This window comes from Ostrea edulis, chromosome 4, assembly GCF_947568905.1.
Source record: "Ostrea edulis chromosome 4, xbOstEdul1.1, whole genome shotgun sequence".
In the NCBI taxonomy this organism is placed as follows: Eukaryota; Metazoa; Mollusca; class Bivalvia; order Ostreida; family Ostreidae; genus Ostrea; species Ostrea edulis.
The window spans coordinates 18,520,840-18,545,859 of NC_079167.1; the positions used below are offsets into that span (position 1 = coordinate 18,520,840).

At 34.2% G+C, this 25,020-nt stretch overlaps 1 protein-coding gene across 2 annotated transcripts; it reads right to left on the minus strand.

The window, feature by feature from the left end:
* On the minus strand, positions 1-24,907 carry LOC130053743 (uncharacterized). Of its 2 annotated transcripts, XM_056161234.1 has the most exons (9): positions 24,829-24,907; positions 20,378-20,549; positions 18,877-18,939; positions 18,462-18,542; positions 8,372-8,605; positions 4,529-7,061; positions 1,632-1,708; positions 869-1,046; positions 1-172 (listed from the first exon to the last, which is right to left on the minus strand). In XM_056161234.1, exons 3-9 carry the CDS (start codon positions 18,895-18,897, stop codon positions 24-26), a joined length of 3,273 nt encoding a protein of 1,090 aa, XP_056017209.1. In that variant the 5' UTR covers positions 18,898-18,939; positions 20,378-20,549; positions 24,829-24,907; the 3' UTR covers positions 1-23. The 2 variants fall into 2 exon arrangements, with proteins under 2 accessions (XP_056017209.1, XP_056017212.1); XM_056161237.1 differs by lacking the exons at positions 20,378-20,549; positions 24,829-24,907 and having other exon boundaries at positions 18,877-20,092.
* Between the last annotated feature and the right edge of the window lie 113 nt (positions 24,908-25,020).

Genomic DNA, 25,020 nt, shown 5'->3' on the forward strand with positions numbered 1-25,020 from the left:
TTTTCTTTATTTGCCATCCCCAGTTAATTTTTACATACAACTCTTATATCATGATAAATAAATAGTAAAAATTGTAAATAAATGCCCATTATGGCTGTTCTATTTCTTGCCCTTGTATTTCTGTGTTCCACTTGCAAGCGGTCTATCCAGTCCCCGACAGGTGCCCCCTCAGCTGAAATTAAAATCCAGAGCCCTACATTGCATCTTTACTCAGAATAATTTGATGGCTTTTGTAGCACACAATTTTTGATTGGTTGAGCCACATACTTCACTTTTTATTAACATAATTTCTTATGCAATGCATTGTGAATTAGAAATGTCTGATGTTTATGCTTAAAATTCATCCTAAAAATGTTATCAAAAGCATATTTTATTAATTGCTAAATCAAATAAAGAGTCAAATAACTTAGTAAGTTATTGGAATATAATGTACTAAGGTATGTTACAAACCAATAACTTGCTTTTCTATCAACTTCATTCCCTAATTAATTGTGTACTAAGTTTATTTAGTTCTCAAGTCTTTACAGTTAAGCCTAATCTGACAGGCTCTGAGAGAGAAATTTTGTTTTAGATTAGACAGGATATTAAGATGTAAATGACATGGATAAAGAAATAACTGAAAATGAATATAAGGTCTAAATTCATAGTGAAATACAGGACTGCGTTCAAGATCATAGCAGCTACATAGTGGCTAAACAGTGCTATGAAATTGAATGAACATCTAGGCTAGCCTTATATAGACATAAAGCGTTAATTCATAGTGCATTCAAAAGACCTAGATATCTAGCCTAGCAGCTAGGCTAGCTGCTATGATCTTGAATACTACCCTGTACACAGGTTGAAGTGTACAACTAACAGAAACACACACCTGGTGCTCCGGTCCTGAGTGACTCTCTCTGTGGACACCGCCTGACTTGACAGTGGACGATGTTTGGTGCATAGTCAGATTTACGTCCACTCTGATGTGATGTCAGATTTCCTTGTCGTTTAGCAACCATACCAGTGACACTGCCTCTCATCTTGTAGAAACCCATTCTTTCGTAAATCTGTTACATGTGTACAGTAAAACATGGTTACAGTGAACACGCTTTAATATAATGAATTCACACTTACAGTAAAACATGGTTATAGTGAACACTTATAATGAATTCAGGCTTACAGTAAAACACGGTTACAGAGAACATGCTTACAATGAAATCACACAGTAAAATACGGTTACAGTGAACACAATGATAATGAATTCACACTTAACAGTAAAACACAGTTACAGAGAACATGCTTATAATGAATTCACACTTACAATAAAACATACATGTATTTACAGAGAACACACTTATAATGAATTCACACTTATAAATAGCAAAGTGATTTTCAATCCCTGTAGTTAAAACATATTACAAATTTTATGGATATAACAAATCATGTTTATAAAGAATCAAAATTGTTTGTTCTCAACACTTCACTATAAATGTGATTTTTTTCAAACAAAAAATTCAAAGCATTGTAATTTCAAGTGTTTTTGATAAGTGGTATCAAATAATTTCTATGATACACACAGTGAATGTTACTGTGCTAGACAGACAGACGGACTAACTGACAAAATCGAAGCGAGGAATTGAAATGAACTAAACCTTCTGTGAGAGATCTCTGTGCTTTGTTTCTGCTGGACTTCTTACTAGGTTTACTGACTGGGGAGGGCTTTGGAGAGCTGAAAATTTTGATGACCAATTCATAAAAATTCAACCATCGTCAGATATCCATGGTTAATTACACTTGGATAGAGAAATGAAGGATATAATCAACTGTGGATATCCAACAATAAAATTCAACAAGTATACATTTTATAAAAGAATTAAGCACACTGTACACGATGAATTTTATGGCTGGTTGTTCAGCACAGCTAATTTTTCTTTGTTTTACCATGCTAACTTAGAATAAAACTTTAAAGATATATGAATTGATGAATTCTACATGTTATCTCAGATGTTTTTAAAGAGAAATATGAACTAATTTTCATAATTTTGAAGGACTTCAGACTTTAAATAATCATGTAAAAATGATTTATAACTAATTCACAGCTTCAACAATAGATGCAAAGGGATTGATCAGGCCCTAGGATCATGAAACGGACTTACACTTCAGGCATTCCATGTATAGTGAAGGATATTTCAATAAATTTGAATGTTGTTACAGAAGTTGATTAATTCTAATTATCTAATCTACATCTTGATATGATTTAGCATCAGTAGACTGTTACAATTGTAATAGTGTTTAATTGATTTAAATTAATAAAGCTACGCAAATGTGTATATTGATTCCAAATTAAACATTATTTGAATGACCACTATACATTGGGATGTGTTTTATGCTCACCCAAATAGAACAGGCAGTACCTGTTCTGATTTATTGATTTTTGCCTTAGGTCATTAATTAAACTTTTTTTTGTATATACATGTAGTTTTGAAAGTGTCTGAAGTTTCTATTGGTCTTAGTGTTGTTAGCTGGTGTTTTATTGGTCAGTTCTTTTTCCCTCCAAAAGTTCTTGGTGGTGTTCAGTCTTTCTTTGTCTAGTTGGTTTATAGAGAAGTTAGTGAAAATAAATGACAGACATTTGACGGTTGACTGATCATTTCTTTAACAAGGTAAGCTTATTTTCTAACTTTAATTTCATTTCTAATTAGCAGTAAACTTAATAATTTGGCAAGAGAACGAGAGGACGTCCAAGAAACACCTGGAGGTGTGACTCAGAGGCAGAATTAAAGGCGCAGGACATGACCTGGCATGACGTAGGGAAACATTTTGAGCAATGGCTTAGCAGTTTGTACTCGTACCCGTTTTTGATCATCTGTCAATATATGCGGTATCCATCTGGCAGAAGTCTTTCGTACTTTCGAAATACGTTTCAAAATGAAATGCCCCTGTGATAGCGATATGCCAACAGCTTTGGCAATATCACAAATCGTGTATCTGCTATCACTTTCAATTATTTCCCCGACTTTTGCCTTGCCTGTTACACTCACAGGTCTCCAGATTTTGCTGCATCTTTGACAGACTCTGTGCCAGTCAGAAATTTCTTCCTTCACCTACGAACTGTCTCATAAGATACCATTAAGGTGGGTCGATCCTCATGTGACTTATCAATATTAATGGTTAAAAGGGCAAAATCTGTATTAATTTCCATTCAATATAGTTAAATTTAATCAATAACCAAAGAAAATGTATATGTTGCCACATTTTTTAAGATGTCAGACATAAAAAAAATGGAAGTATATGTTAACATCAGAAAATCACACATTTTCGTTTAACAGAATAATTGAAATAGATAAAAACTTATTGAAATGACAAATTTTATGTCAACAGTTTTAAAAAAAATGTTAATTCATAAATATGTATAAATTAATTGTGGATATTAGGAAAATCATGTATAATAGACATACAGTAGAAGAAATGCCAGCATGAGAGTTATTGCCCTTGACAACATTTTTTTTAATTACAAAGAATTGATTATCTATGGAAAATATAAACTTTTTCAAAATCAATAGTTTACCAGATTTTTTATTTTATGCAGTGAATAAAATTCCTATAAAATACATTTCTATCATGTGCAAAGTTTAATTTGATAAAGATTTTTGTAAAAACCTATGACATCACACGAGGATCGATTAACCTTAACATCAGACCCATAAACTCCCTCCAATTCAGTAAAAATCTGCATTACCGAATGACAGAGTTTTGTGAGAACTTTTATACAAGCTTTAATTTCTTCAATATTCTCAACCCGTTTCCCAACCATTTTTACAACAGTGGTCAATGACTGGCTCTATTGAAATGACTATAATTTAAAACTATGTGTAGCTGAAGGCTCACCTTTATACCGTTGGAAAGGTATTGAATAGAACAAGAGTATCATCCACGAAATCATGCAAAGCGTTATCACGCTGTGGTACAATACATATTACATATCAAACAGCCCTCATATTCTATGATTCGTGAATAATATCTATACAGTCATAATAGAAATATCATAAATATAGTATCAGCGTTTTAAGCTTTTATAATATCATGGTAAAATATATTTTAAAGAAGTGATTTGAGTAAATAAGTAGTACTTTAATGTATATGATTGTAATTATATTTGTTTGATGTGTTTCAGAGTGTCATACATATAGATCTATAGATTTTGGCAATAAATTGGAGGTGATTGACCTTTAAGAACCCAATATAGGAATTGTTGTTCAATTCAGCAGAAACCCGTTTACATAATTAATTATTGTGAACTTAGAGCATTTATTTTTTTCCCCCAGCATTTATTTTTTTTCTGTGCATTATCTGCACTTGACAAAAATTTTAAGTTTATTCCCCCTAAATTCTTCAAAATTTTTGTGCCTTGACCTTCAAAGTGCAACACAAATTTTCATGAGTGACTCTATGCAACTTTTCCCCAAAGGATTTCTTTCTAATTTGACTTTCTTTCTGCGATATTGGCAAAATTTAAAGTCAAAATTTCAATCAAATGTAAGACACTTACAGGTAACTCTATTTGGCAGACGGTTGGCGCTTATGTCTTGATTTCTATTTGGCAGACGTCTGTCTCTGTGTTCTGTATTAGTTACACAGTGGGATGATGATGACACTGATGTTTCACTAGATGACTCATCAAACATGGCTGCTTCCCTATCCGTCCATCTCTGGTCCGATTCACAGCCTGACCACTGGAGATTACGATCTCCGTGGAGATCTTGATGACCTTCACGAGCCGTTTTGCTTACACTACTCCTGTTATATTCTGAATGCTCACAGTTTTGTCTCTCAGTGTTCTGTGAATCAAATTTAGCAAGACATTTTTGTGAATATTTCACCAAACTGAGATCTGGATGATCAGAATTTGATTCTGGCAACTGATGTTTATTCAGTCTCACAGGAGACATATCAAACACAGAACCATCATCAGACCAACTGGTTTCAAACACAGGTAATTTATCATTCTCATGACATGCTCTAGTATCAGCTGATGAAATCACATTCAGTTGAGCGTGATGAGAAAACTCATAAGAGCTTATTTGAGAACAGTTCATAAAATTTCTCGGTGAATCAGGAGTAAACTCCAGACATCCAAGAGACTTTTGAGAATACCCCTCTGTATCAGTATGGTAACCTGACCTTTTTTGAGACACACATAGACCCTCGATTTCTACCTCTTTCACAGGTTCTCCCCCCTTCTCATCTCTGTTTACACTTGTAAATGGTGTTCCACTCGAATCAAGACGTACACCACCAGTCTGTTTACTTACAGACTTTTTCTCCTGTTTTAGATCTGTATAAATATTTTCCTCATTCTCCTGTTTTAGATCTGTATAGGTATTTTCCTCAGTGAATGGTGGACACTCTGAGTCCATGTTAACACTTACACATGTAAGTGTATTTAACTCATCGCCTATTTCCTTTATACAGTGACTCCCTGTCTGTAAGTCTGAGCCACTTGTTACTTCTCCAGCTTCAACCAAACCTTCTCTCTTGTTACAAGTGCCTTCAACAAAACCTTCTGTCTTCTTACACATTCCTTCAACCAAACCTTCTCTCTTGTTACAAGCCTCTTCAACCAAACCTTCTGTTTTATTACACATCCCTTCAACCAAACCTTCTCTCTTGTTACAAGCCTCTTCAACCAAACCTTCTCTCCTGGTACATGCTTTCTTTGTTTTGGATGAACCATTAATGAAATCAATCACAGAGCTTTGACTGTTGGTGTACTCTTGGTTGCTGGACTTATTTTCTCCACTACACTGTGGATCCTCACAGTCACTGTCAGAATCAGATGGAATCACTGACAAGGGAGAGAAAGAAATAGCAAAGGAGGCACCTCCATCACAAGGCATCTCATCCTCTTCCTCATCCTCAACAAGATCTCCATTCACCAGAGTCCTCACATTACTACTCTCCTCAGCACTCTGACCCTTGGGAAGGTCATCACCACTGTGAACTGGTTTCCCATTGCTGACTTCTGATGGGTCACTCACTTCATACACTGATGTAGTAGACTCCATCTCCTTGACGATACTGCCAAAACTTGTCACATGACCCTGAACTTCAGTTCTTATGATGTTTTGAGGGTCAGTCATGACACGTCTTTCAGACCGATTGCCAGGATCCACACAACTTGATTTTGTTCTACCTAATTCGACGTAAGTCTCTAAGGCTGGTGTTGTTATCAAGTCATAATGACTGTCACCTGGTTGGTTTTTGGATCCTGCTACAAATGAATCTGAATTATCCTGACATCTCTGTGATGAATTAGATAGCATAGACTGGTCAGAATAGGTCCTGTAGCTGAAGATTTGATGGGCAGACTTTCCACTTTGTTGTAAGGACTGCTCCTCCCCACCTTCCACAGACTGCAATACAGACTGATTTTGATAACCCATTTCACCACAAAACTTATTACCGGTATCTTTTCTTTCATTGGAAAGTCTACTTTGGGGGGAAAGTTTAGTCTTTTGTAATGTTGTGCTACACGAGCTAGTACTGTGAGAGTGACCAGATGTTCTGGATAGCAAAGCTACAATTTGAGCAGCACTTCTTTTATTTACAGTTAATTCATCAAAATTAGCATTCTGTAGTCCACTGGTGTTTTCCACACTTCGTTCATTATTAATATATGTTAACGACTTTGTCCCTAATTCTTGACTGTCTAACATGGGTGCATCTAATTGACATCTGGCGGGAGATTGGCTGGAACCAAATGTACTCCATGGAGATGTTGCCATGGGTCTATTGTTTGTTTGACCAATCAAAGGCGAGGATTTCTTGCTGCAGTTCGGTCCATCAGGTGAATTTTGGGTCATGCTGTGAGAAAACAGCGGATCTCTCACAAACAGGTCCGGGTCACTGGGTTCTGGGAGACTGGATTTGTTCATGATATTGTATTTTTGATGAAATGATGCAACACGATGAGAATTATCACCCAAACTCTGAATGCCTTTTCCTATATTGTTCATACCAGTCGTTTGCTGTTCCACAGGTTCAAGGTCTTTTACTGCAATCATTCGAGGGGGAATAAAACCCTGAATAGATAGAAGTAAATGATTAACATGTAAACAAACCCAACGTTTATGACTTTGAACTCTCTGAGAAGTTTATAAATAACATTTAGAGTACCTCAATCCAAGTCATAAACATTTAAAAGGAAAATTGATAAAGACCAAAAGGTTTTCTTTTGGAGTACACAAGATATAAAAAACAATTTACGATGTGAACAGAATGACGCAGAGTCATGTCGATTCTGTCTCTTCAAATTTAGAAATATACACTTATGACTATACACTTATGACTGCTTCAAAGATCCATTCAAATTTTGCACTGTAACATAACTGCACACTTCAATAAACAATTCATAAAAAAAAATAACAAAATCATGGTGCATGTATAAAATTGATTATTGCCTATAAAAATAATCTTCAATATGTTAGAAAATTTATCTTTTTATCTAAAGTTTTGTAAATTTGTTGACATAATTGGAATGGCTGAGGTGTTCTGGAAATGGCAATCCATTTTTCATAATGGTCAACAAACTGAGCTAATGAATGAAATATCAAATGAGTTATGAAATCAAAGTCAAATAGAAAATCAAGGTCATGATCAGAAAAAGACAGCTAAGGCCACTGAAGACTGTGCATCTTTGTATGATGTTACGAACAAGCATTCAAAATGGTTTTCAAGAAAATTACAAAAGTATGCAATTAATTACAGTGCCTTAATAAAAGCTAACAGTAACTTGAATAGCAATGTCCTAAAATTTTAGCACAGTTTGAGTATTTGTCAAGACAGAGTTTAAAATCAACACTTGTCCACTCACCAAATGTGAGTAAAATTTGGGGTAGGATAGTAAATTTTGTTTGCCCAGTTTCAGTGAAATGAACAAAACAATCATGGCAAATGCCCAGTTTTCAACGTCTAGAAGAAGTGGCCTTGATCTTGCCCAGTTTCAATGATTTGTGAAATGAACAAAACAATCATGGTCTCCAGCTCATGTGATGAGCATTTCAAGTCATAATGGAAAGAAAAAGAATTTAATTCCTTCTTCTTCACAATTTAGTTTCTCCATTCATAATACTAAGTCTTGTAGATAGTGGGCTAACAAATTCAGCCATGGGCTTCTAAATTTTAAATTTTAGGAGTCCAGATGACTAATAGAAGTTTTCATTGAAGTTTAAACCCTGTAAGATGCCCTCATACATGTATATCATTTCACATATCATTTTTCCCCAGTAATAAACTACACAAATAATATGATGGATGGAAGGACAGCCAGTTGTATAAATGTGGCATAAAATCTTTAGACGATTCATCATCATTCACAGTCAGCTGGACTTACAGTGTGCCGCTTTTTAAGACCTGTCCTGATCTGTGGTTTAAATCTCTCTGTTTTGGTTGATCCAATGACTGGGCTATTTTTAAGTGCTTCATTCTGATTGGTTGCACCAACTTTAGATTCCTCCTCTATCAGGATGAAGTGACGATCACTCTCTAATTGTTCTCCCATTACAACATCCTCTGGTCGCATGTGAATTGTGTCAATGCGACAATTTTTGTCATCGTAGAGTACGCCCTATAATAAAAATAGTCAAAACTGTGTTAAACAGTCACATGTGCGATCCAGTAAAAGTGGGAACCAGTAAAAGTGACCTTTATAGAGGGGTGACCTTTGATAACAGGCTTAGTTTCTAAAAATTAACTTCAGATTTTTGTTGGTTCTGTGTTTTATATCAGACTTAAATCTACCTGTACTTGGATCATTTATAATAAATTCCTCAAAGTTTGAAAGATTGCTAAAATCTGCTCATGACAATGAAGGAACCACCACCAAGTCAATTTGTCTATTTCTTTATTTCATGCTTTCTATCTTTTTCTCTTTTGATCCAGCAGAAATTTTTTCGTAATATCACACAAGATTTTTTAAAGTTTTGTTATAAAATATTTGTAACTTGAGTTTTTCTGACTTCTTATTTAATTGCTATTGCACGGGCACTTAATCTAGATTCTGTAAGGCCTCATATTTTTATTTAAGATTGATGGCTTAACTTTCTTTTAACCTTTTCCATTATTCTATTAGAAACGAACACCTTTGCTACAGTTTGTAAGAACAACTCATTAAGATTTAATTAGTTCACTTTGACAATGTATTTGCTTAATATCCAACCATTTAAAGTTAGGCAGATTTAATACATTCTCTCAATCTCGCTACACATGTTTACATTAATAACAGCACATTACGAAATCATTTGCCTCTAATAACAAGTGGCCCACAGGCCTTATCGGTCACCTGAGTACTTGTGAAAAATTGTCACTATTCCCAAGGGCTATGAAATCTAGAAAACATTTCCTATTCTGAATATCTAAGCTAAATTTTAACATTCAGCAAAAGTATAAAACAAGATGTGTTCTTAGAACTTCAATGCCCTCATAAGTGCATATACTGAGTGATGAAAGGCTTCACATAATATAATAGGTATATCAACATTAAAACATTATAAGATATGACTAATTTGAACTCATCCTAGAGTCAAAACCCTGGGTTGTGAAATTCATAATTTTTTGTAAATATTTTTCTGCTATTCCTTAGTATGCATTTAAATCTTATACAGTATCAGCAAACTTACATGTACCCATAAAAACTATATACTAAGTTTGGCCCCATCCTGAGGTCAGAGCCCCTACCCCGGGGATTATGAAATTTACAATTTTGGTAGAAGCTTTCCTGCTTTACATCTCAATGTATTTAGTTTTTCTTAAACGTGCGGTTATTGAGAAGAAGATTTTTAAAATTGGTCAATTTTGGCCCCGCCCCTAAGGCCCCAGGGGTGTAGGAATCCTCAAATTTACAATTCATGTGTCCCTTGTTCCAAATATGCTTCATACCAAATTTGAAAAGAATTGGAATGATAGTTATCAAGAAGAAGTTAAAAATGTCTATTGATCACATATCTTTAATGACTGACCATTTTGGCCCCACCCTGATACCAAAACCCCAACATCTGGGATCATCAAATTTACAATTTTGGTAAAGGAATACCTGTTCTTTCTAAACATCCATTTAGTTTAAATTTAGTATCAATAGTACTATAGAAGATGCTTTATTTAAGTTTGGTTTAAATTGGCCCAGTGGTTCTGGAGAAGATTTTTAAAACTCATTAATGTATTTTCCCTATTCTGCTGTTATTTCTCCATGGAGAAGGATGTGGCCCTTCACTTGAACAAATTTTAATCCCCGTCACCCAAGGATGCTTTGTGCTAAGTTTGGTTGAATTGTCCCAGTGGTTCTGGAGAAGATTTTTAAAATTTGTCAGTGTATTTTGACTATTTTGTTATTATCTCCCCTTGAAAAGGGACATGGCCCTTCATTTGTACAAACTTGAATCCCCTTTACTCAAGGATGTTTTGAGCTAAGTTTGGTTGAAATTGGCCCAGGGCTTCTGGTAAAGAAGATTTTTAAAAGTTAATGTATTTTTACTAGTTTGCTATTATCTCCCCCTTGGAAATAGACATGGCCCTTCATTCAGGGCTCGAAATTAGTGAGAAATACTCGCAAAATGCGAGTACATTTGAAAAATAGTGAGTAAAAATAGTGGACACTCGAAAATCTTAGCGAGTGGTGATTTACAAACTATGATCGTATCGTATCCGTTTTATACGGTGATGCGCTATTTGCTTTTCTTGAACTTGCACTCTGAATCATACAAACGCTTACATTAACGACCGATTTCAACAACCGTTTCTATCCGGGTTTTTCTTTTATGATTTTTTATGAAACTCGGAGTCAAACAAATGCTTTAGAGGTCGGACATCGGATATCGACATGTGGCACGAGTCCTGTTCACCTATAGGGGTGATTAAATTGAATTCCAAGTATGAGGTTTTTGTTATTCATTTATCTAAAAAAAAAATATCGGAGTCTATATTTTACCAAGTCTTCCTGTGGTTATTTTTATCAGAATCATGAGAATGTCCTATCTAAGTTTATTGTCATATTGAGGTCGGGTTATAGTGATGACACGAGTGCATTGCTCACCGCGTAGACGATTATCTAAAAAGTTCATGGGGCTCGTGATCATGCTGCTTATAAAACCATGAGTCCGGGATTCGCTTTAAAAAATCACTAGTGACAACCTTGATGTGGCATGAAATTGGAAGACTGGATCTAGACCTGCGGTAAACAAATTGTGGATTAGAGGTGCGATAATCAAGAGACCTAAACATTGCACCATATGACTTACGTAACTTAGTGTCTTGTCCAAACGATGCCTGTTGACCCACTAGGCTCAGTAATGATGGGGAAAATCATTGATTTACAAAAATATATAAAAAAGAGCACTGCTTCATTATTTTTATTTTAGCTTGTAGTTTTTCATTTTAGCCTGTGAATTTTTTACCCACAGGCTAAAATTAGCCTGTGGTAGAAAAAGTTAATTTCGACCCCTGTTCATTTGAACAAAATTGAATCCCCTTCACCCAAGGATGCTTTGTTCCAAGTTTGGTTGAAATTGGCTAAGTGGTTCTGGAGAAGATGAAAATGTGAGAAGTTTACGATGACAACGATGACTACAGACAAATTTCGATCAGAAAAGCTCACTTGAGCCTTTGGCTCAGGTGAGCTAAAAAGTTCAGTATGTGTTTGAGAAACATTGATGCCCCTGAATGGCTAAATTCCAAGGTCAAGAGGTCAACAGTTTTGGTAGGAAAAGAAATGTCTTGTTACAAGGAATACACATGTGAAATATGAAAGCACTAGCACTAACAGTTCAAACGTTATGGCCAAGGTCAATTTTTTTAAAAGTAGGTCAAACTCCAAGGTCAATATCAGGAGGTCAAATATTTTGCTACCAAAAGAGGTGTTGTCACAAGAAATACACATGTGAAATATGAAAGCCCTTTTACCCTCCATTTCAAAGTTATGGCTAAGGTTAAAGTTTTCATAGACAAACAAACACAGCTAGATGAACAGACAAAAAATTATATGCCCCCCAAATCTCCGATTATTGGGGCATATAAAAGTTTCAGAATATATCAGTGATTAAGTGCATACAAAAAATTATACAAAAGAAATTTATTTTCTGTCCTAAACTTTTGGAATTTACATAAATCGAAAGTTCTCACAAATGTGATTCACGGCACATAAATTACATTCAAGAAAACACACAATACGTTTACATAATCTATATACACTGTATAAAACAAGAGGCCCAGGGACCACAAAGCTTACCCGAGTCTCCTTCCTCATACAAAGATCTTACTGATACTCTCAAAAGATATTCAACAATAAGGCAAGTCTTACTATTCCACCACTACATAAACTACATGTTCTGTGTGCTTGCATATTATTTTCACATACTGTACGTAATTATCATATTGTGTTGGAAAGATTTCAAGATTACATAACATTCACACAGTAATCTTGAATCTTCAGATTTCTAATGCATGTTAATTCCAGCCCAGGGCATTATACTTTATATCAATTTAAATATATTTATCAAATACATGTACATAAAATAATATAAGAGTGTAAATCACTAAAGCCCTACCATGGATATACTGTCTCTAGGGTACGTAATGGAATAAAGAAAACTGAATCTATACTACGGCACTTTCATTTTAATAAAACTATTTTTAGGTTCTTGAAATAAAGAATTCCTATTTATAGTGTGACAAAATTTTAATCTGCTCTATACATTACAAATCTTGAATATTCTTAAGATGAAGATTCTTAAAGAATTTTCATACAAAAAAAAAAAAATATTCCTGTGTTAGATTGCAGCCCTGGGTCATAATGTAGACATACTTCAATATACTCTACATGAGGATGCTTACATATTAAGAGTCATTTTCTGTAAGCATCAAAATAATGTGGAAATCGACCGGCACAAATTGCGTATTACAAGTATATTCATGATCAAGACAAGTTATGTCCCTTTTACCAAAGTGAAAGTAGAAATCAAAATTTGACAGATTGCACCAATGTTGTTTTGAAAGAACTTAACTATTTAGACCAATAAAAAAATTGAACCCCTGTTACGATTCCACCCTGATCCAGTGGCTCATGGTTTGAACAAAATTAAATCTCTATATCTAAGTACCTCATGTTATTTTCACTACTTCTTAATAATCTCCCCTTGCAAGGGCCATTACTCTTCATTTGAACAAATCTGAATGCCCTTTACCAAAGGATGTTTGTGAAAAGTTAGATTGAAAACAGTCTAGTGATTCTAGAGATGTCAAAACAATGACAGATGATAAACCAGAAAAAACTCCATCAAACTTTTGGCTCAGGTGAGTTAATTCTACAACAAAAATGACCCAAATCGTTTTTGCATTGTTATTTGTAGATCAGCATGCAGTAAATTTTCTGTAGATGTTTGAGTAGTCCAAGGGGTTTGTTTTACGGTGCTATTTTGGCCTACCTATTCAGAGAGTTATAGGACTACTTGCAACTGTTTGAAGTTTGTTAAGAACTGAGATCTGGTTGTAAAACCCGGTGTGTTCACCTGACACCTTCCATTGTTCCTGCATACTAAGTCCCAACAGTGTAATGAGTGTGACCTTCACGAGAACCATCAGATACTTGTTTCCTCAAACAAGGTAGGTTATAGATGTTTATGACTGGGGGATTTTTATAAATATTTAACGCAAATTTTGTCATTTATAGAGAAGGGTTTTACATTGAAAAAAAAAATTACACAACAGTCATCATGTGTGATAGGAAGGGGCATGTCATTAATATTACACAAAGTTCATCATGTATGTAAGGGAGGCTTTTTTTAAATTAGTATTATATATTTTTTTAATGAATTTATAAATATTACACAAAATTCATAATGCATTTGGGGGATATTTTATGATGGGTAAAATTTACACAATACAATGTACATGTATAAGGGGGAGGAGTATTTTATAAATATTACATAAAATTTATCATGTTTATAATGGAGAGGCACATGAGAGCTAGGACCACAAAAGACTGAAAAGGGCTTCATGTCAATAATTGATCATATTTGTAAGGGTTATGTGTGATGCAATATTGTCAAATACATATTTTTCAGATATGGTATTCTTTTTTCTATTTTTAACATTTTTGTGAGAGGTGGTGTTACCCTACATCATTTTTTTTTTTTAAAGAGAACAGTTTTGTAAAATCCTTGTTTAATGTAATGTCATACTTGCAAATCAGTATATACATACAGTATAGCGCCATAAATGAGTCAACTTTCATGTTTTACGCTATTCATTGAAAAATATCCTTTGTTTGAACAATCATTCTGAACTCATACGGGTCGAACAATCAGATGTAACCTGAGAAAATCAGGCGAGTTGGCAACTATGTTAACCAAGTACATAAACCGTGAAATGCAGGTGATAATGAATAATTTAGCTACATTGTTGTATTACTATGCTAGAAGTTTTAATGTGTGTAGTACTCTTATCTACAGAAAAAAGAAACTTGAATGTAAACTGATAATTCATTTTAACTTAGTGAAAAATCAACAGACTGAGACAAAATTTGAACTTTATCTGTAACTTGTTATGGTAAAGCAATGTACCAAATATCAAATGAATATCTGCAAGAACAGAGAGAAAAAAAGTGCGGAAAGCTAATCTACTGGACTGACAGAGTGCAACCCTTAAGTCCCCTTCGACTTAGTCGGTAGGGGACAAATAAAAGTTGACTTATTTATGGTGCTATGCTGTACATGTACTCATTTATTCATATTTATTCAATATATAGTGCTAGATTACAATGAAGAAAAAAAATCTTCCTTATTCTCCTTAATCAAGGAGATAAATTTCATCTTGCTCCTGACTAAAATTTTACTTCAATTCTAGAAATACTTAATCTAAAAAAATTCAGTGGTTAAGAAAAAAGACCCCCCCCCCCTCTGAGTTTTATAATTTGTACCATGTCTACATATAGACATGCCCAATGCTTTTCACAAAGAAATGAACAATAAATAATCTCTTTAATGTTCATAATATCTGTAACTCATGGTCAATTGTTTACATGAGATAGTACTTTTGAGTGTGGGGCAAGCCAGAACAAGCCGTATCATTTGTCAGTGGTTTGAATTGTGACCACTCCATAAATCTATAAGAAAGTCATACACAAATGTGAAGCAGCTTCTTAAACCCCTTATATTAACCTCATAAGCATGATAAGTTTAATAAGTTAAATATAACATACTGATGGATTATTTTATACAGGCCATATCATTTTATTATGTACTTTTGATTTCATTTGATACAAGCAACCTATATATTTTCACTGATGAATTCAGCAGTTCTTAGATATTCTGAAGAGGTGAATTATTTCAGTGCTATAACACCATTTGGATTTCTTCAATTACAGCACAGAAAGAAGAAAAAAAAAACCACTGGACAAACAATTCTAAATGTGGTAGTCTGATTTTAAAGAAAAAAAAATGTTTGGCACAGTAGTTTTGATTAATACTGATGTTAAAATATTTCAATGATGTATGTATGTCATCAAATTTTAATTATTATAATTTTTAACTTTTACATGAAGAGAGAGAGAAAGACAGATGGACACTAGCTTTTTTCAAGCAGATTAACAATTAACTTTGCTTTGGGAGTTGCTTTTGCTATTGTAATTGATTACTAATCAAGTAGATCATCAGTGAAAATTTGTTCCCAGTTATGTCCCCTTCCCTGACCCCCCCCCCCCCCCCACCCCCAGGGGCCATCACATTGAATGCGAAAAACGAAATATCTTTATTTGTTTATTTATTGATCATTTGTTGCAGCAATATATATCTAAAAATAAAGAGTCTTGTCTCATGATTATTGTAAAACTTCAGCTGATTATTCAACAGATCAATCAATCAATCCCCTGGTTGGAAAGCAGGTGAAGAGTCACTGCTAATCAGGCCTCATTGAGCTGTCAAGTCCTTGTTTCACAAGAGTGGTCAACTCTCAGGTATGATCCATGCGGTTCTAATTTGGTCATGACAACAATTGCATGTAGCACTTACATGTACCAAGACTAAATTTTAAAAGATAATGTATACATAACAAAACTTCAATTCGACTTCAAGAGATCAGGAGTTTCAAGAAATAGAGTAAATTTTCTTATGTCCAAAATGAAAAAAAAAATCTGGACCAGGAGAATACTTTACGAGATCAAGAACTTCGAGAGATTGAAGTTTGAGTCATTTCAGTCATCTGTATTTGTACAATAGCATTGTATAAATCATAAAATTTAATGCATTTAATCACATTACACCATATATTTAATTATATACATTTTGCAGAGTTTTATCTTGTCTTCTTTGAACTAAACTTGCTTATTTTAGCTTCAACATGTAACACTGATCAGAGGAACAGATCCAGTTATAATAGTTGGATTTTTCTCTCTATCTCCTGCTTTTAGTTGAAAAAGCAATCCTACAGTTTAGCAAAGCAATGCTTTTTAAAACTGACAAAAATCTACTGAAAGATACATAAAAGTTTTGAAGGTCCTGCCTTCTAAAATAACAAGAGGTACTGTGAGCAATGCTCACTAAGAATACCCCCCACTTACCCCAATCTCCCAAAGGGTGTTGTTAATAGGTATAAATTACCTCTTTCCTGAGAGTAAAAATATAGTATGCCTTTGTAGAAGAAAATGGAAGATATAGTCCGAACACAAATCCATGGTATAAACCTATAATTTTGACCTTGAGATCAAAGGGCAAGGTCATAAAGAGGTCATGAATGTACATGACACATAGTTTCATGGTGATACACCCATGTCTTATGGTATGACTGTGTCAAAACCCTATAATCAATTTTGACCTTGAGGTCAAAGTTCTAGGTCATATAGAGGTAATGAAGGTACCCCACACATCATCTCATGGTGATACACTCATGTGTCAAATATGGTATGCCTATGTCAAAGAACAAAGAAGTTATGGCCCTGACATGAATCCATTGTAAAAACCTTTAATTTTGACCTTGAGGTCAAGGTCATATGGAGGTCATGAAGGTACCCGACACATTGTCTCATGGTGATCCACCTGTGTGCCAAATATGGTATGCCTATGTCAAAGAACAAAGAAGTTATGACCCGGACACGAATCTGGAGACAGACAGACGGACGGACGGACAGACAGAGGTGATTCCTGTATACCCCCCAGAACTTCGTTCGGGGGGTATAATAATGGTTATCAGTCTGAACCCTTCTCAAGTACAAGTATTATTCATCCACAAAATGGGGACGAGATTTGCTACTGGTGAAAATGAGGTCAAATTAAATATGTGTGTCAGAGACCTATAAAAATTTCATTCAAAAATTACTTGTAGGTACAGTATCAGCAAGAGGTACTGTGAGCAATGCTCACTAAGAATACCCCCCACTTACCCCAATCTCCCAAAGGGTGTTGTTAATAGGTATAAATTACCTCTTTCCTGAGAGTAAAAATATGGTATGCCTTTGTAGAAGAAAATGGAAGATAAAGTCCGAACACAAATCCATGGTATAAACCTATAATTTTGACCTTGAGATCAAAGGGCAAGGTCATAAAGAGGTCATGAATGTACATGACACATAGTCTCAAGCTGATACACCCATATCTTATGGTATGACTATGTCAAAACCCTATAATCAATTTTGACCTTGAGGTCAAAGTTCTAGGTCATATAGAGGTAATGAAGGTACCCCACACATCGTCTCATGGTGATACACTCATGTGTCAAATATGGTATGCCTATGTCAAAGAACAAAGAAGTTATGGCCCTGACATGAATCCATTGTAAAAACCTTTAATTTTGACCTTGAGGTCAAGGTCATATGGAGGTCATGAAGGTACCCGACACATTGTCTCATGGTGATACACTCATGTGTCAAATAATTAAAGGCTTAAAGGCAAGCTCCATTGTATCATACATGCTATATGAATAGAATTTACAATGTAAAGAAAATAATACCTGTTTCTTTTCTGTACTTAGCAGTTACATGTAGCACAACATGCTTCAAGTAGAGAGTATATTGAGTACATATATACATATATAGTGTGTTATCACTGAATGATACTATGAAAGATTTGAAATAGTGTATACATTGATAATAAATCTTTCCAAGACTTGAGTCTCCAAAGAGTAGTCTACCTGCTTCATTCTGCATAACATTTATCACATTTCAAAACTATACATTTAAGAACTTTCTTTATGTCTCTATTCATGAAGGTTTCTCATAGCCTTCTCATGGTAGTTTACACTCCCCACCCTCATTGCAGTAATTACAGCAACAACTTGACAGTGATAGTGTACCTATCAAAATGCTGTAAAACTGACATAGATCACTTTAATTTCAACTTTATTGTCACTGTGTATACCTTCATAAAGCTAGAAGCATTCCATCATTATCATTTTATCATCATTTATTTATTTGATATCACCATGTTGGTACATACTCTACATACCTTTGTTCCATTGCCAGAAAATTTGAGGGTGCCATCATGCCAAGTTTTCGCTTTCTTTGTTTTTTGGCTGGTGTATAAAACCTAAGAAATACAAACAAATATGTGACAAATTCGTACTTCTTTGTTTTTTGTTGGTGTATAAAACCTAAAAAATATAAAGATATGTGATAAATTTGTACCAAGGTACTTCTTTGTTTTGTGTATAAAACTTAAGAAATACAAACCGATGTAATAAATTTGCACTTCTTTCAGTGTGACATGCATGATAGACACTATATGTAATTTTGGGCTTTATAAATGAATAAAATAATAATAAAAATGATAGACACCCAGGCCTTATGTCTGTGATGTCTTGTTACTATTTCAAAGAAATGCAACCCTCGAAATTTCCAACATTACTAGTAAGTGTTCATACCACAAAGCCCCTCTCTGTCATCTTTATTGTTGTGGCTTTACAGTGTCAGTTCACATCCATTTCCTAGTACAGAACACAAAAAAAACCCACATTAGTATTACACACTATCAACAACATAAGAGCAAATCTTACAACAACATAGTGAATTCACAATCATATTAAAATTAGATCCTTTGATCCACACTTGTATATTTCTAACTTGAAACACTGTTCTCTAAGGATAAAATGATGAAGATGAATTTGTTGATGGCACCACTATAAGTATGAACAGTGGGAAATGATTGATTTCTTTTCTCAAGAATACAATTGTGAAACTCTTGTCTTTTTGTTCTTAATCCTGTGATTTTATTTCTGTCAGCTAAACTTTGGTTCTGTTCAATGACAGTTGCAGGTACAATGGACTGGATGTCCTATGTTTTGCAGGAGTGAATTCCAAGCTGTGTACTGTACTACACTTCTAAACTGTGAATGAATTTCCTTCCCCCTCTGACTGTCTTTATTTTTCAAGCAGTTACTATTATTAAGATTCATTTCAAAACTACAAAAAAAATATAAAAAAAAAAAAAATAAAAAATTTAAAAACCCAACCAAACAAACTTTTACTAACAGAATACAAATGATTTATTTGATATTCATTGCAGATATTAGTTTCCCATAGTTTTGAAGAAAAGAAACAAACAAAAATATGTAAATGTTTTCAAACTCTATATATACTGTATATATATTTCAACAATTACATGATTTTACTTTTTATGACTAGATGCTTGGAAGATGGCACACACACTCAGAGAAAAGTGATCACTCAAGTCTTATGATGGAAAAAAACAAATTAACAGAGACCAGCGACAGCCTCATCAAAGTACATGTCACCAACTACATGCTATTCCATGATCCTCCAGGACACCAGATGGAGCTACCTACACACACAGTGGCAGGAATTACCATTCTGTGTATCCTAACTGTCATAATGGTCATGGCAAATATCTTATCCATTTGTACCATAGCAACTAACCACATTCTGCGGCAGTCCTCCTACTACACATTTGTGCTTGGCCTAGCTATAATAGACCTTTTGATTGGTGCTTTCATAATGCCAATTTACATTATCTGGATGTACAACAACCTGTGGCCATTCAATACTGTGGCATGTGACATCGTGACAGCTATAGACATTGCGTTTAGCGCCATCTCCACCTACACGCTGGTGCTGGTTGCTTTAGATAAGTACATTTACATAACACAACCTTTTATGTATCAGGAGAAGTTGACAGTAAACAGAGCGCGTTTACTCATTGTTGCCATCTGGATAACTTGGTTGACATTCGGATTTGTGTCAATGTACGGAAATATTGCTGTGGACAAAAAAGCTAAATCTCGGTTTCGTGACCCCTGCATATTCATAATGAACGATATTTATAACATAACCACAGCGTGCGTGGTCTTTGTCGTGCCCTTCATTATTTTGACTTACACTGGCATCAAAATCTACTGCATTGCTCACCTCCATCTCAGGAAAATTTACCGCTCTCATCCAGTTTCTTCTATCAATGACAGAGCCATTGAGCTACAGAACTACCAAGACCAGGCAGCAGACAACAAACCAGACGAAAGTCTTGAATCCATACAATCAGTCACTCAAAGCACCAACAGATCTTCAGATATTTCTATTAAATCTGAAAAAGTGAGAAGTAGGGCATCTTTTTGTAAACCTTTCGGAACAGTGGTCATTATCATTGTGTTTTTCCTTATAATGTGTGCCCCCTACTGGATCGCTACAGGGTCGGACATTTTCTGTCACTGTGTGGCGCCCTGGATATATGAAGACATTCTAGCAGTTGTACACAATCTCAACTCACTCGTAAACCCTTTCATTTACATCCTGACAGACAGGCGCTATAGAACTGCAGTAAAGAAACTACTTGTTAGATATTACAACACATTGTTTAAAAGCAAACAAACTACCCTCAACAGACCGAGTGTTCAAGAAAGCAAAACCTAAGAACAAAGAAGAACCAATGCATCTGCATGTTATATATACTGTATAAGCTGATTTTTTAGTGCATATTTAATTTTGGCATTATTAGCAAGAGTGATGACATCGCTAAAATTGAATATTGCTTACAATTTATTACAGGTAATCTTTCTTAAAATCATAAAAGTCACTAAAATTAGCTCTCACCATAAATAAAATATACCCATTTTCATGGGAAAATAGATAAATTTGTGTCTTGCTAAAAATACCACTTGTACAGTATGTTTATGATATATATTTTGATCTGTGCATCTAGATTAAGAATTTGTGTTTTAAAATATTATTCATATAAAAATGTTATCGACATGAACAAATCAGTAGTATGGAATACATTTAGAATGCCTGTCTTTGAAGACTTGTTTTTATATTCAGCACCGTGATGAAACATCAAGATATAATTGGAATAACACAAATATGCAAATACACATCTATCAACTCCGTCCTTCCTTTGTCAGTTTCTACCCAACATACAACAAAAGCGGTAGCTTTATATGTCTGTGATACAACAAACCGAAAAATTCTCAATAATCAACAGGGAGTCATCAATGCTCTTAAGCTTGAACATCCATAATTCTCCTAAGACACAAGAAAACCTGTCTTTGAATAGTAATTCAAACATGAATTTGTAGTTAAATTTTTTTAAATTTAGTATCAAGAGATACATGTTTTGCATATATTTTTTAAAAATCTGCTCATTCAACATTTCTTACTTCTGAGTGTTACATATCGTATCGTGACTTAAGCTGTATCGTCCTTGGTCAAATCATCACTCAATCCAGTACAAGACTGTAGTCCAGATAAAACAAAGAAAAAATGAATGATGATAAACACTAAAGAGAGATTGTAATAAAAAATAACAAGAGGCCCGCAGGCCATATTGGTCACCCAAGTATTAGTTAAAAGTATCACTAGCCTCAAAGGTTACGAAATCTATAAAAAAATTTCCTGTTCTGAATATCTAAGCTAAATCTAAGCAGCAATATCAAACAAGATCTGATATTTTGATACACAAATGCCCCCAAAAGTGCCCATACTGATAAGACTTTACATAATTGATAATATGTATGTTATATTAACACGTCGCTATTTTGGACTCATCCTAAAGTCAGAACCCTGGAGATTGCTAAATTCACAATTTTGGTACATCATTTTCTGCTTTTCCTAATACGCATTTGGTTTTATACAGTTTCTGACAGCAAAATTAAAGTCTTTCAAATGAGAAATACAATAATCACAATGATAATTTAGGCCCAATCCTGGAACCAAAACCCTTGGGATCATGAAATTCTTATTTTTGATAAAGGGCTACTACCCCGTCTAAATATCTATTTTTGTAGTTTCAATTTTACATCAAGAGCAATAAATATAAAATGAATTGGAATGGTAGTTATCAAAAGGAAGTTAAATATGTTCAATTATTAATGCACGACGACCAATAGCAATATATCACCTAAAAATGTTCAACTGTTAACGAATGATGGACAACAACTGACAAAGACCAATAGCAATGGGTCACCTGCTTGAACAATTGTAGTTGGAAAATATTACGGTGCTACACCATTTGCTGAGGCAGTTAATGGAATATATTTGAGACTATTTTGGAAACGGGCTACGACAATAAGGGGAAATACTCGCTAAATGCAAGTTACAAATTGAAACTGCAAGTGAAAAATCACAAGTGGTCGCAATTTTTAGGGAGTAAAATAAAAGAGTCTTTTTTCAGATTCCCTCGCTTTATTGGCTATAGTTTGAAGTATACAATAATTTCTTCTTAAGCGTTTCACTTTACAGAATGATTATAAATGTATTGAAAAAGTAAATGTGGACCGAATAAATAACCAAGGTCATGGTCATTTCAGTCAGTGATGTCAAAGACGTCTGATTTATATAACATTAACAATCATGATGATCTCGTCTGTGTTTATTCAATACACGAAGGTGTTAGTATCACTGCTTCAGGGGGTGTCTTGCTGTTCAGTATCTATAGTTGAACACTTTAAGTCCTTTGTAGTAGTGCGTTTTTGAACTAGATTAAAAAAAAAAATAAAAATCTCCAAATGTTTTGAATATATATTTTGAATTGATGCTAACAGTCAAGATTTCAAACCACGTGATATTGTAAATAGGTGGTGGATCTCTGGACAGCATGTACTGCTCAAACGTACCCTATGACCCTCACCATGCATTAATGATGTGCTGTCTGATAGTTCATTAAATGAAGTATGAAAGAACCTTGAATCTTATTTTTATTATTGCGTTTTATTTTCGTATATTTTGATATAGAGGCATGCTTCTGTAAAAAAGCAATTGATTGAAAAATGCTAGGAAAAGTTCAATTTTGCTAATTGGAAAATAATCCACTAGCTAAAATTTGCTAGTAGTAAAAAAAGTGAATTTCTATCTTTGATAAATAAATTGTTTGCCGAGGCAGCCAGTAGATTGGAATATATTTGAGAATATAATGAATAGATGAGGCAGTCATTGTAACTAAGTGAGTAGCTAAGGCAGGCACATATTGACATTCATTAACATTTGCATTGGACACAACAAAGTTAGCACTTGGGGTTGTCACAGAACTTTATAGTACAGGGTCCCCTTTAATGGGGAAAAACATTGATGTTTTGTTGATGAATTGGAAAAATTGAATTTGCAAATCTTGTCCATCGTAATATAAAAGTTTTAAACATAAGAATAACATTAAACAATACAACCATTTCTCTGTTCTTGACTCCATTTATTGATACTTTGCTTGCCGGTTTACAATGTACTTTAATTTTCACTTTATAAATGAACTTAGGAAAATTTGATGGCCCTGTCCTAAATTTTATTATGGGCCTGTAAAACTCCCAAAGTCAGTGTACACATGGACCTCAAACTTGAAGGTTTCATGCATATTTTCAACCCTACATGCAGTTTCAGAGTTTGTTATTCCACTCAGCATGCAAACATAGGAAATTAGTAAGAATGACAAAAATTAGTTTGCACATAAAAATCAATCTAATTAAAATCAGATCCTTTGATCCGCTCATGTATATCGCTACACGTGAGCGGATCAAAGGATCTAATTTTAATTAGATTATATAAAAATTTACCTCATGCATATTATGATATCAAATATCTTTTTTTAAAAACAAATATTCTCATAAAAATAATTCTGGTCTAAATGTTATTTATTTAGTTGTCTTCAATGTCACTGTATACAAATCAATGACCGAAGTATATATATTACGGTCATCATACTACAAAACTTGGAGGTCATTTTATCGATAGATAAGCTTGCTTTAGAGAAAAATATAACAGTGACACATAACATTAAGAATACTCCACTGGATACTGAATTATTGTAAAAATGATGCAAATGAATAATCAATTGTTTGACATTGTGATTATAAAATTCTTACTGATGAGGTCAGCTGCCACTTTTTGATGACCGCAATATATACTACAGTCATCGGCTTGTACACATTGAATGTACACCAGTAACAAATCGAAGTACTCGGCTACACAGACACTAAAATTGCTTGGGAGTCTAATTATACTCTTGTATGTAGTAATTAGGTCCCCAAACGATATAAGTGTCTGTGCTAGGCCAAATATTTGAGGAAAATCAGCTGTACCTACAGACAGTGTCAGTCACAAATCCAGAGATATGTATGTACTTCGAAGTCTTGTCAATAATTTACTAAAATGAAAATGAGTTCCCAACCCAGATTATGAATACACTTGAGCCAAGGTTGATTTCTTTCCATTTATCAGTTTATGTTTACAGTTTCAAGACCTAACAATAATGTTGACCTGGCCAGGTCCTGTTGACAGCTTATCGTCTGCAGCACACATCCAAAAATACTTTTTTCAACAGGGTAAGTAATCAAAACACGCTTTGTACACTTTACGAACATTACCAAGTACCAACTTCTTACCAGAATGGCATAGAGAGTAATTCATTTATTTTCATAGATCTCTTCTTTTTCAGGGGTTTTTTCCCAGTCAAAAATTTCCGCTCAAAGTACATTAACTTGTTCATAAAACTTTCGTATATTATTAATTACTTTGAAATAGTTCGTAGCATGATTACATTACATCATACTTATATCGATATGCCAGTATACTGA